At 39.3% G+C, this 17,607-nt stretch overlaps 1 protein-coding gene across 2 annotated transcripts in view; it reads right to left on the reverse strand.

Annotated features, from left to right (window-relative positions):
* Positions 1-6,639: 6,639 nt before the first annotated feature.
* Positions 6,640-17,607, reverse strand: part of LOC138492177 (reticulon-4 receptor-like) — a 1,313,617-nt gene continuing 1,302,649 nt past the window's right edge. For both annotated transcript variants that reach the window (XM_069619197.1, XM_069619196.1), the window contains one exon: positions 6,640-8,637. In XM_069619197.1, the coding sequence (XP_069475298.1) occupies positions 7,211-8,637 (1,427 nt within the window). In that variant the 3' untranslated portion in view covers positions 6,640-7,210. The remainder of the gene's footprint in view (positions 8,638-17,607) is intronic.

The following is a 17,607-nucleotide window of genomic DNA, read 5'->3' on the forward strand; positions in this document are numbered from 1 at the left end:
TTGACACAGAACAAAGACTAATATACCTTTGCAACTCGGTAGAGACCAGTCTCAATGAATTCATTGATTGGAATAAACTGTGAAGGGCAGTGAGTGCAGTGCCCTTAGACGTGTCCCCTGTTAGGTATGTTATAGAGCTGATCTTCTTAGAACTACTATTGTCGACTTTTCAAGTACACAATTTGATTGAAATGATAAGATCCTGCGATATTTTCCAGTATGAACATCTTTTTTTCCATGCACAAAATTTATTCCGAAATAGAAGAGCTCGCATTTACTAATTGAGAGACTAGTATACTTTAATTAATACGTCTCTATCATCACAACAAGTTTTACTAAGACTAAAGTGGTCTAAAGAAATAAAATATCACATACTGGTGGCACAGAGACATGGCGATGGAGTTTCGGACTCACAGGTAACAACGTAAGAAGAACAGAGTTGATACTCGACTCCTTTTTAGATGCTCCTGCAATAAAAACTAACAGGCACTGGAGAGCACTGGAGGCCCTTTTTTAGTTTCCATGTCCCGTTCCAACTTGCATATTTAATCGGACTTGCCACGACGTCAAGCTGTCACGTGGTCTTGATGCAGACCGTCGACTGAGAAGAGACCGGGAGAGCGAGAAAACACAGCGAAGCAACCACACTGTAAGTATTTTAACAAACACACATGAGCATTATGCAACGTTCATAGCCGCTTGAGAGACGCGGTTTTTGAGGCCGCCTTGGTCTTAATCTGTTTCAGTAAGAGTCCGCTCTCTTTTTTGTTGTGCCATTTCCTTAGGCGGATTGACGGACGTGCATTATTTCAGCACAGCATATTCAAATCCATGTCAGTACACGTTGCTACAGCCACGGCTGCCTATGTCACCCTCGAACGAGTGCTATGTAAGCACAAAGGAGCCTAACAAGAGGTTAGCACCTTTTTCATATACTAGATTTTTCCCAGCAGCCACAGTCTAAATGACCAGTGTGAGTCCGTCGTATTTTTCTGTGTAGTTCGTTAAAACTGTGATTAACATAAACAAGGCCCTTAATTGGGGTCCACTTTGCGCTGCATTGGTGACGCACCTGGTCATAACCATGACTTTAGAAATCCTAAATACAAACGAGTGAGCACACTATCAATAGCTTATTCTACTCTCCATATAGCACTTTTTTATTGTAGAAATAAGTGGAGCATAGAAGGTTTATTGCTCTGACTTGTTGTTTACACTTTGATAAACATACCTCAAAGTAAAGTTGTTGTCAAGATAAAATACATTTAGTTATTTCCCAACCACCACTGACTAGGTTTCCTGTTACCTTCTTCCTTTCCAGAGAGAAACCCTCCTTTTCAGGCTGGTTTTGCGACTACCCCTGCTACTATTCATAGGTTGGCAGTGAGGTAAACCTTTAATCTGTAAATAGTCTTAAAGGCACACAAACTACTATTTTTAGTGTTTGTTTTGATGGTATACAACTGATTTGCCCTGTTGTGTTCCCTCCCTTCCCTTAGGTTGGAACTTCACAGTAAAAGAAGCCACCTTTAATGAGCTACCCTCTCTCCTTTGCATCAAGTTTCACAGACTGTATATGGAATTTCTCTCGTAATTGACATGCTACCTTATGTTTGTAATACCACCCCCTGAAGAATTTCCCGTTACTTATCCTTTTTAAGGTCAATGGGAATGAAACATGTCGGGATAATGTTTTTGTGAGAATGTTGTCACAAGTATAACAAGGCACTAATAGCTGTTACGTACTTAGAACCATTGTAAGTGTCTCAGCATTCAAAAAGAGATTTCAGAGCAGACACCAAATGTGTGTTTTACCCTAGATGCTAATGTCACATTTGTTTCATGTCACGTGTGTTTTTCGGTATACACTTGTTTGTTTCGTTTTGTAATTCTAACAGTAACTACACAGAGAAATACTTTCTGTCTGTAGGAATTGTTTTTCTGTCTTTTCATTTTTATGGTATAAGTTTCTATTTCACTAGTATACAGACATTTTTCTCAGGTCCTATTTTGGGACTGTCTTTCTAAACAAACTTCTTCTTTTTTTGCAAACTTATTTTGCTGATTTTGTTTTTTTTGTCCAGCACATTAAGATTTGTGATGGTTGATATACTGTCTTTTTAAAAAAAAAAAATTAAAAAAGGTTTTAATCCAAATGTAATACTAAAATAAAAAGAGATATTTATATTTTTGCAACCAAGATTGTGGGTGTCATTTGTTGCAATTGAGGAGGTGAGTTCATAATGTCTCCCCATAGATGAGTTAAGATCTTAACGGGTGAGTTTCTGAGAGGAGTTAAGACCCTTATTTGAAAATTAAACATTTTGTATTGGGCGCTGTCGTAAAACCTCTGTTTCCAAAAAAAAAACAGTCCTCTGCTCCTTGAGTAAATAGCCTTTACTAAGCTGCCTCATTCTTAAAAGTTCTCAGTAGTACCTCAATCATCACAAGACTGATCCTCTTTAATGGCCATAACTGGAGATAGCGAAATGAATCAGTTAGCACTCTCACTGTTCTATTGCAACCAATCATGGATTTTCCTGATCATGGTGGAGTAGTGTGCGGTTTCCCAACATTAACATATGTTACTGCCTTTTTCAATAGAAAGCCCAGAATCAAAATTCTATCCTTAAACATATAAACTGAGTAGGTTGCTGCTGAGAACTTCACTGGTACACATCCTCTTCTTTAATAATATTTCAGTGCAGCCTTCCTTAAAACCCCCATCTGGATGTGGAGAAGGAGCAGCAACAATCAACCATAGAATAGAAGATTATGTGACAGCACTCCAAAGCCCTTGTTTGTTACTTGAAAGTGCAACAGCTTCCACAAGAAGGGCTTTGGACAGCTTCCTATTTTATTTAATGAATGGTCCAAAGCTTTTGCAACTCGGCCAATGCTGGGAAAAACGACTTTCAATTTAATCAGCAGTTCTTCCTTGATATACGTGGCACGGCTATGGGAGCGGTCTTTGCACCTAGCCTTGCTGTTATATATATACCTCAATGTTTGAAGGTCCATATTTTTTCTCTGCTCTCAATCTGTACCATGATAATATAATAATGTGGAAATTATATATTGAAGACATCTTTATGATCTGGCATGGAAACAGCCATATGCTCCTACAATTCCACCAATGGCTGAACAATTGTAACACTAACATCCAATTACCTATTGAATATAGTACATTTAGTATCAACTTCTTGGACCTTTCTATTAGAAATGTTAATGACAGTTTACTATGCTCTTTATATTGTAAGCCTAGTGATAGAAATTCTCTACTTCATTATAAGAGCTACCACCCACAAAGATAATTTACCCTTCGGCCAATATAAATCAGACTGCGATGTAACTATGCAGAACTTTCAGACCTTTATGACAATGCCGACATTTTGGACCAAAGCTTCATGACTCATACCTATCCCTAAAAACATATCAACCACTATAAAAAAAAAGAACTAGATATACCCCTGGCGAAAGCCTGCTAATGCTGTGAACAATACCTGCCACACAGAACAGAATGGCCTGTGTGATCACCCATTCCCTAAAGGTCTGGATCTGAAAAGGATAATTAAAATGTATTGGCTGTTAGTGAAACTTAGCCCTTTTAATGAAGACTTCAAATGTTTTGCTGTGAAAGGAGCAAGACATTTAAGAGACTATGGAGGTCATTACGACCTTGGTGCTAAGTGCACCAACTTTACCACCATGGTGTAAACTCTGTTTACACCATGGTGGATGGCGGATTTACCGCCCCATTCCAAGGTGAGTGGGGTGGTAAATCCCCATTTCCGATTTTCCCTTCCCCATTCCCATTTTTGCCCCATAGGGCATAATGGGAGTGGGGAAGGCGCTTATTACGCCGCCGTAATTTACGGCAGCGTAATTAGCACCATGGCGGGTTAGCGCCATGGATTTTAACGCCTGCTAAAAGCAGGCGTTAAAATCAGAATCAGGCGTTAAGGGTTAACGGTGGCGTTATCCCTTAATGCCTGAGTTGTAATGAGGGCCTATATGGTGAACTCTCAATATGTTAAAAGTTCACCAATATCCACACTGTCCTTTCCCCTGTGGTTCCTGCTCTGTATGTAAATTTACCCAAAAACAATCACCTCCTTCACACGTAGAGAAAAGAACTGGTGCCTATGTGAAATGACCAATTGCAAAACTCAGAATGTCATCTACTGTATAGAATACCAATGCCACCTCAGATATTTTGGTAAAACTAGGAGAGCAGCAAAAACCTGCATTTATGAACACAGATAGTGGATTAGATGTAAGACTATTTTGAGAGTTCCATCACTCACTTTATATATTAATGCTCACCAACTGGAGTCTTACTCTGCAAATGGACTTTATCCATTGACCTTGCTTTTCCTCCGCTGCTTTCTATGTGCTTTATCTCTCTTTTACGTAATTAAAAATATGTATACAGCAACACTATGAGGACATATGCAGTGACGGCACTGGTTTTGGCACTATGGGCCTCATTACGACCCAGGCGGTAAGTTACCGCCTGGGTCGTACCTTTACCACCATGGCGTAAACTACGTTTACGCCATGGTGGTTGGCGGACTTACCGCCCCATTCCGAGGTTGGCGGGGCGGTAAGTCCCCAATCCCCATTTACCCTTCCCCATTCCCATTTTTGCCCCATATGGCATAATGGGAGTGGGGAAGGCGTTAATTACGCCACCGTAAATTACGGTGGCGTAATTAACATCAAGGTCCCTTAGCGCCATGGATTGGTGTTAAAAGCTCCATGGCGCTAAGGGACCTCGGAATCAGGCAGTAAGGTTCGGCGCTGTTTACGCCGCCGTAAACCCCTTACCGCCTGAGTCGTAATGAGGCCCTATGATGTAATCACACAACTGAATGATGCTGTAATATCGTACCCCCGCGGCAACCGTTTCTTAGCAAGCACATCACCCTTAACACAACCAGTTTCAATCACTCACCCTCGATTTATGAAACCTCTGTTTACATCATGAGATAAGACTTTTTGCACTTTAACTCTGCTGCCCTCTGTCCTGGAATAAACATTAGCGAATCTTACTTTTTTCCAACTTCATGCTACTTAGTATTGAAGCATTTTTACTATTTTGTGTCGCCCTACCAGACCTGCCATCTATACACATCACGTTGATTGATATCCTCATTTCCCTAACTATAAGAGATTAAACACACAAATACCAGGTATATCAACAAGAGACCATACTTTGTTAACCAGTTCCTATTTCAAAAACCTTTAGCTAAGGCCCTCTTGCTTCCCTTTATGCTAGGCTCCCTACAGTCATATCTTGGATTTCTCTATGCAATAAAGCAAAGAATAAACATCTTACCAGAATCCTGCGAGCTTGAAACTCTGCAGTGGTGAGCCTTTTATCTCCTTTGTCATATGGCAATTAAGTACTTCCCTTTTAATTTTTCAAACTTACTCACAGAGACGTATTTATTGTATGCATGGTCTAATTAATCTATTTCACCCCATGACATACATACAAGTCGACCCTGTCTGATATTCTGAAGCAGTTGGAAAATGAAATCTCTTTATCATGATTTGCCATGAATAGCTGTTTTCTGACGACAGTGGTAGACTTGTATTTCACACTACACTTCTCCATTGTGTATCATTAATTGTGCAATATAACTACATTCTGAATAATTGTGTTACTGTAAATGTTTTCTTTTGCTTTCTTTATCTGCTTTTGTATGCACACTCTCTTGCATTTGGCTCTTTTTGACAAATTACTTTCTTGTTTATGAATAAATTGCAGAAGGCACTCTAAAGAAATCGTGGAAAGGTATTTTGATTGCCTGGATTTGCACACGTGTATGTGATGAAGAATGACTTTAAATTATAAATTGAACTGAAACTCACCGGAACCCCCCCCCCCCCTCTCTTTGATATATATATGAAAAGGTACAGCAGCACTTTTCTGGATGATTTCAGTGTTTTGTCGGGATCCAATATGGAAACAGCGAATTTCAAGTCTCAAGGTCGCAAAAAGCATCTGCAGCAATGTTTTTTTATATCTCCATCGTGACACAAATCTGATGCATTCATGAATATTCAGTTCAAGAGAAATCTTGCAAACTCTACCCACATTACAAACAGTGAATTTCTGATTTTGGATCTGATGGTTATTCATTTTTAGTTCATGTGATCCAATCTCAGTTAGGCCAAATAGTTGTTAGTAGCAGGCTTCAAGCTGGTCTTAAGATTTAGGGGCCTTTCAGAGGACGAAAAGCCTTATGTTCAGGCACATGTGTGCACATAGGATTACCCACAGTTGTTTGGTGCTGCCCTTAAATAGTGCTGCAGCAAATGAACTGTTAGGAAAGAAATCTGAGTTTAACATGTATACTCTGCATATGGTTCCAGAAAGTTTATTCAACAAGGCACAACATTGTGAATAGTGCAAAGCAGTTTGTTTTCTCAAGAGTCTTCCTATAGCCATACAACTATTTATATGGCGGAAAAATAAAGTTTTCTGAATCCTCTTCTTCGAGCCATACACGTATGTATGTGCTGGAATGTTGCCAACTGGTTTCACTTTTTAGGTCATTTTTGACATTATGAAGTTTCCTGGTGAATATGGTAAGACATTCCTTTAAATTGCATGAGAAACTGAACAATTAGGAAAAATGAAATCTTTATTTTTATATTTTTATACTTTTACACAAGTAAAATAAAATGCATATCTATATAATACCGCAATCTTTGTGAATGAAAAGACAGCATTCTTTAACAAATGCTACCCATGACCATGGCATGACGAGAAATGAGCACGGTTAAAACTGCAATATTCAGAAACATAGGAGAAAACAGCATTGAATGCATCACCATTGCAAAGAAAAACTTGCAAGATCTTTCAATAGGATTTCAATTTACAAACAATTTTAAAACATTCTTTCTGGAGCACTTTCGTTCTCTTCTTTCTAAATATTTTTTTTGTTTTTCACAGTTTTCTGCTGTAGCAAATGCTGTTCTGTGTGAGAGTGCAGTTCAGGGGTAAAATATATATATCTCACAGATCCGGGATCAACGCAGTTATATACACCATATTTCTTTGTAAAGGCATCCAGTTATTTTTTGTTTTTGTGACAAAGCTTTCTTGGGTTGTACAGTAGTTAACTTCTGTAGTAACATTTTACAGAGCTCACTCACTGTTTCCTGAAGTGTCATTGACCAAGAAAAAATGTTGGTTTCAACAGGATAACATAAGGCTCCACAACAATGGTGGCAGCAACAAACTGAGACTGAAATTCATAGATGAACTGCTCCCTGGCTGGACTAAACGGCACTGTGTCTTTGACCTGGGTTTTTTGGTGCATCCCTGCCTCCTCTTTGTCGGTGCTGTAGAGGGTTCGATTGGATTTATAAATTCAGGCTTAAGCTTGGTCAACGGCTGGTCTACATTGCTGGGGAACGTCCCAAACGGCGAATCGTTTATGTGCTTATTGGAGCCATTTTTTGTAGGCACAACGTTTTCAATGTATTTTGTTTTCGACATATTTTCTTTATCCTTCAGGGGATTGTTTGGAGATAGCCTGCTGCTGTGTGAAGAGGGTCCTGGTTTACCTTCATAAATAAAGGATTTGTTGTCGTCAGGTTGGCAACATTTTTGAGTAATATCCTTTGAAATTGTGGGAGGGTCCACAGTGGGAAGCTTTCCAGATCTGGTCTTGGTACTAAAGATACTTGTTCTTATTTGGTTAAGAGAATCAACACATCCTTCGAGGTCACTGCTCGGAAGCCTTTTCAGGTCTTTTCCTGCCAGAGTGCTGGGTTGATGACATTCCAGTTCAGACGAAGAGCCCTTGAAGCGTTTGAACCAATTCCAGAGTGACTTCGCTCTGCAGTCACAGATCCACTGGTTTCCATTTAGGCGAAGATACTGGAGGGATAACAAGGGGGCCATAACTTCTTCTGTGAGCACTGTTAAATTGTTGTTAAACAGATACAATGTCACCACTTTCCCAAGGTCATGAAAAGCTCTGACATGAATCTGGTTTACCCTATTCTGATGAAGTAAGAGACGATCCAAACTGATCAATCCTCTGAAGACATTTTCTGAAAGGCTCTTAATTTTGTTGCCATGCAGAAATAAAAAGGTGAGGTTTGCCAGATCGATGAAGGTGTCATCATGCAAGATTTGCAAGTTATTGTCCTGTAGATAGAGATACTGTAAGGAGAAAAGCCCTTGAAAAATGCCATTGGGCAACTCGAGGAGGCCACATCTGTCTGTGCTAAGAGTGTGGAGATGGCTGAGGCCTCGGAACGTAGCAGGGCTGATGGACTTTAGGTTCACATTGTCGCTGATGTCGAGCTCTTCCAGTTTATCCAGCCCATAAAATGTGCCTGGTTCAATCACACTGATGTTATTGGAGTGAAGCCAGAGAAGCGTAAGATTGCGGCATGCAGAGAAGCTGTTCGATCGCACCAACGTTATCTTGTTATTATGGAGGTAAATCCTTTGTGTTTGTACGGGTATTTCAGAAGGAATACTGGTCAGTCTTTGCTGCTGGCAGCTTAATGTTATCTTGGGTTCATTGTAGCAGAGACATTCTCCAGGACACGATTCCACCGAGTGCGGAACATTTAGGCAGAGAACCAAAAACAGCAATTTACTTCCTAAAAAACATAAAGGGAAAGTTATTTACTTTTTGGATGTGGCAGTTTAAATAAATAAACATGTAAAGGCATGTTATTGAACATTGTTATCTGTTTGCAGAGCATAATCTGGCAGCAAAACTAACCATAGTATTATTGAGGATTACAGAACAATGTAATCTTTCGAACACATGTGTCAAGAGGACATATGGCATTACACTGTAGATAATAGCCCAATTAAACAACTGAGATGACACTGTTGAGACACACCTGCATAGTTACACATGTAGTACCGTGGTGGCAAAAGCCTTCTAATAAATTCTCCATTAATCTCTCATATAGACCTAACTAAGAGGCACCATATGTATATTGTTGCCCTTCTTTACGAAACCATGAAATCTTATAAAGCTGTTTTCTTAATATGTTCCTGCCACACAACATACAAATGCTATTGCCCAACATGAGTCATTGAAAAATAATGGTATTGAAGAATATTAGCTTAATATTTGTAAACATGCATGCAAACAAACATATACAAATCTATGCTGTATTGTTTACATACAATGATATTGCCGTACACAATATGAATTCAATTTTGACTTGGGACTTGTATAAGGATTGGTAATACATTATATTCATTTCTGTGAAGTATTCCAATATATTATCTAATTTCTGTATACCTATCGGCTCTACAGACCAAATAGCTTAGTATAATTTGAGAACAGTTGTGCCTTAAATCTCATCTATTTCTTTCAGAAGTCCTGTAGATCAACCGGTTTGTATGACGGTGTCCACATGCTGAGGGTTTGACATTAACATACTCTGCCCCTTGTGGCTAATAAGTGAAATTATGCATTCTGCTTTTGCTAATCGGACTTGATCACTGGAACAAAGTGTGCTTGACAGAGGTTATCTCTCCATTTCATCAATTCATTAACTTAGTTTTCTTAAAGGAAGTTATATCATGCAAGTTTCCAGATTTGAACATATTGTTTAGTTGCTGCATTCTTCATAATAGTAGCAATACTCAAGAGTACATTATTATTCAATGTCTCCGTCATTAATATTATCCCAAAATATTATCAAAACTTAGACATGTTCTAAAAATGACCATGCAGTGCTATGAAATGTTCCAATATTTCATGATCTGAAACTGATCTACTGTCTCTATATTGTAGGTTATGTGTACAGTGGGGCTGTCATCTGACTCATCCTGAAATAGAATTAGATGTATGTCCTGAAGATGGCTCTAATCACCAACTTCATGAACACGTGGGTACAAGTGTATCATGAGTAAAGAGCCGAAACACGTATCGACCTGAGAGAAAAAACCGAACATCACTGTTTTTTATTAACCCACCAACAAGCAAGACAAGGAATAATAGCATAGCTCTTAGACCTGCACCCCTGAAATTCTGGCGCAGAGCTAGAGGATATTCATGTACAACAAAGATTGCAGTATTTTCTCTCATCTACTAATATGATTTTGTTAATTTGGTCCTATTTCAATGCTTTGCTATGTGTCAAGAAATATCGTGCATAGTCACGGTCTACTAACCCCCAGTCACATTTCATTTGTCGAAGTGTTTTTTGTTAATACTGTTTTCTAAATACTGTTGTGTAAAATATTTTTCGTGATTTAAATACTTTTAATGTATATGTCTTTGGTTTAGCTGACTCCAGCAGCCTTTTTTGTACACTGCACAAGGATTTTCTAAAAATAAATAAGTGACAATAGAATATCTGGTATTCACCCTCCCCCAAGCTGTATGCACAAGAAGCGGAACACAGCAGGGCAATTAGACGGCGTGAGCTCAGTAGTATGCTCTTAGACTAAGGGAGGAGTAACCATTCTCCCACAAATAGATAGATTCTGAGTCCCTTCCACAATTGAGTTTGGTCCCCCGTTAATAAAAAAACAAGTGGAAGTATCCAACAGATTGCCTGACCCCTAGCTTGAAACACAGCCACCCACACATGATATTCCCAAAACAAGATTAGTGATTCTGATTGGCGAGAGACAAGGCTACTACATAAGGATCCCGTAGGCATATCTGTGCCAGAAAACATTTCTCCATTCGGGTGCACAACCTGCTCCAAATGCAATTTATTTGGACAAGTGGTGATCAGATGGGATTAAAGTTCTTCTTCTGCTTTAATAGTCGTGGTACTTGGTGGGCCAGTTGGAGAACGGCCTACTCATTTTAAAAAGAAGCTCCAAGTTGCACGCTGAATCTGTTGGCTAAGCTCTTCCAGTGTTCACTGTCAACCATGGATCTGTATCAAATTAGGATGGGGAGACCTTGCGTTGCTGGTACAAATTGATAGTGTTAAGCTTATCAAAATCTTTGGTGGGGCTCATTTAAAAGGGTGTGTTTGGAAAACAATTCAGAGCCACTTGCTAAGAGTACTGGAGTAATATATTGATTACTTTGATGAAATGCGATTATTGCTACTTCAAATGCATCCTTTTTTCATGATTTAGTGGCTGATTATGAGTTTGGTGGATTTTGGCCTGCTCATACCTCATGAAATAATTACCATTACCACATTCAGTAATGGTAGGTCTATTTTTGTATTATTATGAGACTGCTGCAAGAAGGCCAATAAAGTAAGTTAAACGTTGCAGGCTTTATCTGTTTGCACATGGCAAGTGGAAAGTACTGCTACTGTGCCATCATACTATATAATAAAAGGCCAGATGTATGTTTGTCCAAAGCCATGCTGCCTTTTTCGCCTTTCATCACTGCTTGTGGGAGCTGTTGCCTTACATATACAACAATAAGACTTCAATGTAATCTTCCTGTTGAATAAGATGTGTATTTCAACAATGATAACATACAATTAGCTGTAGAAAAGGCCCAAGACATGGAAACCACTTTAACAGAATACTACAAGTTGCATACACCAAGAGAATATATGCATTCAAAAAATATATAAACCAAAATTAATTTAATTAAGCACCATTTCTCTAACAAAATAAATTACTTTTTTAATGTACTTTTGTATTATGTAATTATTCATGGTAATATGTTGTGATATGTATTATTATACCAATACTATTCTTCATGCATGTTTTCAACTTTATTTCACTTCAATTTACTTTATTGTATGATCTCATGTCTATTTCGAATCATGCTGCACGTGAATTGTTTTACTCTGACATCCCTCAACATTCTATTTTTGAGTCCAAAATCCTCAAGTGGAATCCATATCCTATGTGGAACTTTCAAAGGATTCTGTGATATTTTGTTTGAGTCCAAAATCCTCAAGTGGAATCCATATCCTATGTGGAACTTTCAAAGGATTCTGTGATATTTTGTTTGAGGCTAGTACTCCTCCACATAAAAGGAAAAAGATCCTTTGCACATTTCTTTTTCTATTAACTTAAATGATGTTAAAATACTCTGAAAATGTCTTCCTTTATGCACATTAGCCTGTGCACACAGGTTTTTTCACTCGATTTTCATAAGGCACAAAGGATCATTATCAAGCCTCCTGTGCATTACATTGAAGGGGGTAAGAAAGTGTAATACACAGTGGGCCACTTTTTCAACACTTTAACGCTGACCTTCAAAACTGTATTCACCTGAAATGAAGGCATGCACTTGTGCATCCATTCACTTCAGGCAAAAAGCTTTAAAAACTTGTTTTAAAAAATATTTATTTTATCATCACCTTTAGGGGATTTTTATAAAGCATTTCGACTCATAATCTGGCAGTGTTTACCTCATGTTGCATGTCCAAAGACTACCATGGGGCAAAATATGGTAGGCGGTAAACACATCCCGTATTAGAAATATTACATGTTTTTACTATTACCGCCATCTTCATAATGAACCCTGTGAGTTTGTTACCACGGACCAGGGAACAACATGCTTTTCCAACTGCCTGCACACGTCCAAAAACATAATATCCCATGCATGTTTAAAGACCATGCAGAATATGCAGTATTTTGCAGGTCCGATTGATTATTTACTACATTGTTCTAAGGACTCGTTATTTGTGGGAAAAGTCTGTATTTCCTGCTTTGTGGTAAAGTAATCATAATCGGATGTATGGACTCCCTGTGTTGTTTTATGCAGTATTACCTCTATGCAGTAAACCTGCACACACTTTAATACCTAATGGAGTATTACCAGGTGGCTTTAAATAATTATATTCAGTAAAATGTGCAGAAAAAGAGTAATCATGTTTTACCATACTTCCAAATGAGAGTCTAGAAATAAGGACATGTTGAGAGGTGGAAGGAAAGACAATTATTTACAATTTGTTTGATTGACGACATGTAGAAGTGTGCATGGGCGACTATCAATTATGGATAACTATTATAACAGAGGGTTCAGAGTCATATCTGATTGACAAAGAGAGCCAGACTCAGAGGTGGAATATTGCCCCTTGGTTGACAGTCACCCATGTACATTTTTATGTTCGATATGGGTGTTTATCGGGTGAGTACACTCTTCCAAAGAAAAGGTAGGGTACTTTCCTCAAAAGTTCCTGGTTTAGCGTGGCCTGAATGTAGGTGGGCCTAAAGTGGGCTACTGTGAGGCATCAGGAGTTAGTAGGAAAATTCATGTAGCTTGCAATGGGGCGAGTCATAAAAAAGTAAACAATCAAGAATACATTTATGCATTCGTCTTGGCCTTCATGCAAAGTCTGCCTGAAGTGGCTTGCTGCAGGTGTGTAAAAGCGCATCTGAAAAAAATCCCTTATTTACAAAGTGGTGTGATCGGGGGTGTGCTCCCCAGCACCATATCTCTCTACCAGGCCTGCTTTTTTGCAGATAAGGGTCTTTTTAAATGTCTGACCTGCTTTACTGTGCCTGAATTAGAAACGTGCAGACAAAGCTTGAATGATTCCACATGTTTCCACATCTACGCCTACGAAATAGTGCAGGACATGTAAAATTAGCTTTTCTGGCTTCAGACCCTTTACATGCACGGGCCCATAGCATAGGTTGATGTAAGGATTACTGGGCTCATGCCAGACCCTGAAATTTGCAAAGGTGGTGGACTATGGTGCATTTTCAATCCCAGTCCAGCAATTCTTCATGCATGTGGTTTCTTTCGATCAATAGATCTGCATGCACCACATATGTTGGCAGAATAGCATAAGAAGATTGCCTGTTGCTTTTTGTGGCCACTGTCTACAATTTTATGTGACTTTGAACTGTAGAGTTTGCCCAAGATCACAACACTCCAGAGCAATGCATGCAACCTGTCCAGCTCCCAGTGCTGATTGCTCCAACCCCCATGTCCCCTCACCCCGCGGGTTATGTGAATGGCAGATTCATAGACATTCCCACTTAAACTCTGAGAGGTTAACACAGATGAAGGAGCTCAAAATAAATATTGCTTGACTGTTCTTCCCCATGCTACCATGATATATATTAATTACTGTTTATTTCTGTCCAGTGGATCTGGCATTAGAAAATACTGGGGGTCTTAAGTGCTGTTTTGATGAACAAGTGGCACCAAAACATATTCAGGGCTTAGTAATCACATGTAATTTGTCAACTCATAACTTACCCATGAAACCACTGTGATGATCAGACTACCTGTCAATCCAATTAGTGCCCCCTCCAGAATCTGCAATCCTGCCTGGAATTCCCTTTAACTGCTGGGTGTGGATAGTTGAAACATGTGGGCCCTTGTTAATCTGACATCATTCAGTCAGGCTAACATTCCGTATTTGGAAAGGTCCATTAATGTACAAGATGCCAAAACTAAAGATCAATTGGGGGTATCATGTTGAATTCTGATAATCATCATATGCTACATTAGAACAAGGGGATCATTAAGCTGAAATGTAGTTGTCAAAGGCTTGATTGAGTGTAATGGAATAGAGGTTTCAAGTGACATGATGTGTATTGAGATGTATTAGATAACTGTTCCTCATTCTGTAATTTACCAGATGTATGGCCACGCGCCTCACAGACCTCATTATGGATATTAGGTCAAGACTTCAATTTTATAGCAGGCCTTATTATATTTTGAGTAAGGCGATTGTATTGCTATAAATAGTATCAGCAATAAATATCAACCTTGAATAACACAAGAAAGTACCAGAAAACAAGGATAAAATCTACTGGAAAACTGAAATGGCATGTGCTCAACACGCCTTTGGACTAGACTGCCGTAAAGAACAAGTGTAGAGGACAATTCCCAAAGGAGTGAGAGACTAAATAAATCACATCACACAGTGATAAAGCTTCAGTGTCAGATGAGCTGAAACCTACCCAACAAACTTCCCACCAGAATGAACATAAGGAACAAACACTCATCTATTAACTTCGCCAAACGGATGACCTGACACCCGCACAATAAGTAAAATGCCACCAAGAAGACAAGGGACAAACAGGTAACAAGATACAAACCTACAGCAGAACTAAAATGCCATTTACTCAAACGCTGGACTAGTATGGCATACATGCACAGCTCATTAAGTCTGAAAGAACAATATTTTTGCAATGCCACCCAAAACCAAAATAAAGGTAAATAGCCATCAAAAAAAGACCGTTGAGGAAGATCCTAGCATGATAAAACACATTTTGCAAGCTGGCAGAAAAAACACAACCCACATGCCTACCAACCACACCAACACACATGGCTAGACAAAACCCTTTCCCCACACCAAAGCAGTCACAATGCCACATAGCTTGAATCAAATTGCAAACATCACCCACCAGCCAAAGCAACCTAACTAATCCGCTTCTTCATCACCAGTGTACAAATCACTATCCAGCTAGGAAACAGACACACACAGGCTGCAGTTGCTCCTGGTTTCACATGTACCAACTGTTAACCAGAGTTTGAGAGGCAGGGTTGATAGCAACCCATGGACCTCACCCAGTACATTGCAATTAATTAGCATGTTTACTGGGATGTCGAGCTATGTTTCAAGCTTATACTGGCTATCAAAGATGGATGATGATGATATATAGTAATAGCCCCCCTCTTTCTTTACATTCTGTCTTTAGGAGTTCAATTGAAACCTCCATGTGTGGCACTGGATTACATGGTGGAGACAAAGGAAATTGAGTTCTTCCCCTGAAGAAAGTTTGTGCAATCAGTGCAATAAAGAACTGAAACATGTCGGGATTTGTGTTAGCCTGAGTTAAAATTCTCAGAGTTTGGAAGAGTTGTTCAAAGCCATTCATGTGTTTTGTACTGTTTTTTATTATTATAGGTGGGTATATGTATGTGAAATTAGTGATTTGTACTGTTTTTATATCTACCATGTTTTGTTGTGTTGGATCATATTCATGCAAAACATTTTTATGAGTTTTTTATCTTTGTGTAAGACTTTATTAAAATCATTTTTCGATACTGTGGACAAGCATCATGTACTATTTTTTCAAGACTAGAGGTACAGGGAGGGTTTGTTTTAGCATCAGATCGTCTATATAGATCAGCAATTTTGAAATCATTGAAACTTTCTCCTTTATATATAAACAGTTGTGGTCACCCCCGGAGCGTGCGAGAGAGGGAGTATTCGAAAGGGGTATTGTTTGCCTTTAGTAAGGTGGACAACTGTTAACCACAGCACTTGAGGCCTCATTCGAACTGGGTGGTATCCCAGTGGCAAATCTGCCGGAATACCACCCAACTGAATTACTGTTGCTGCCACTTGGTCTGGCAGAATTACCACTGTGGAGGTGGTGGTGTAAGTCCCATTTTTTTTGTCCATTGGACTCAATGGTGCTTTTTTGGTGGAATTGCAGCCGCAGAATTTCCGGTGCAGTACTTCCAACAATTCTGCTGATTTTTCAGTGGTGAGTGGGAGGATTCACCTCTAGGATTTTTCTGGAGGTAAATCCTCCACTCTAGGCCCGACCTCATAATTTGGCATAGTGGTAAAGTTGGCGGTAACAGATTTACTGCCAATTTTACCACTCAAAGCCATACTTTTAATGAATCCAAACTTGTCTTTTCCCTCTGCTCCACTAACTATTCCACTCCCCACATTTCTCCTATCGGATCGATGTGAGTGCCTGGAGACCATGACAACTATAGCAGTACCCGTTACAAATCACAATACCATAACATGACATTTTAAGTCAATTATTATTTTACATATGAACATTTTGAGAAAATGGAAAACATCTTTTCCTTGTGTTACATCATACTTAATGAAGTGAGTTATTGGAATGTTTTTATCATGAAAACATATGCTCAAATGCAAGGTCATATTACATAATTTTATAGAATATTGCAAGCTATTTTAGACTATAACATCTCATTGGAATAACATCTTAGATTACAGACATGCACCCCTACAACCACACCCATATTCCATCACCGGCATCCCTTTTTATTATTTTTATTATTATGGTATTTATTGAGCGCTGGCCTAGCTTTCGAGAAGCAATTTACAGAGGTATACAACAATTCAGATACATAAGGAGTGCTTTACAGAGGTATACAACAGTACCGATGCATAACGGAGTGCTTATTAGAGGTAACAGCAGAACAGATATACAGCGGGGGTCAGGATACAGAGGGCCACGGAGGAGGTGTACAGGTGTCCTGGGTGGTGGGGAGGAGAGGGTTGAGCAGCATCTAGCAAGTCAGGTGGCGCGAGGGGCGATGTGATGGCCTAGGTGTTAAGCCAGAATGATTCCTTGAAAAGGTGGGTCTTTAGTTATTTTCTGAATTGTAGGAATGTGGGCGCAAGTCTGATGCTGACAGGGAGTAGGGGGTAGGTTTCATAGTCTTGGGGCAGAAAAGGCTTGTGTTCTGGTCCTTTCCTTTTTGCAGCGGCAGATTTCAAGTCTGCATGTATCCTGGCTTCTGGTGGTCCGCTGACCGCTGGAGATGGAGAGTTGCTCCACAAGGTAGTTGGGTGACTTGAGGGCAACTGCCTTATAGATGATGCAGCAAGACTTGAAGGTGATTTGTGCATGCAGCGGGAGCCAGTGAAGGCTGATGAGGGCCTTTGCCCTCAGAATGTGTTGGGCTTATTGTAATCTCACTCTTTCTTATTACC

This window comes from Ambystoma mexicanum, chromosome 10 (assembly GCF_040938575.1).
Source record: "Ambystoma mexicanum isolate Mex_15411 chromosome 10, UKY_AmexF1_1, whole genome shotgun sequence".
In the NCBI taxonomy this organism is placed as follows: Eukaryota; Metazoa; Chordata; class Amphibia; order Caudata; family Ambystomatidae; genus Ambystoma; species Ambystoma mexicanum.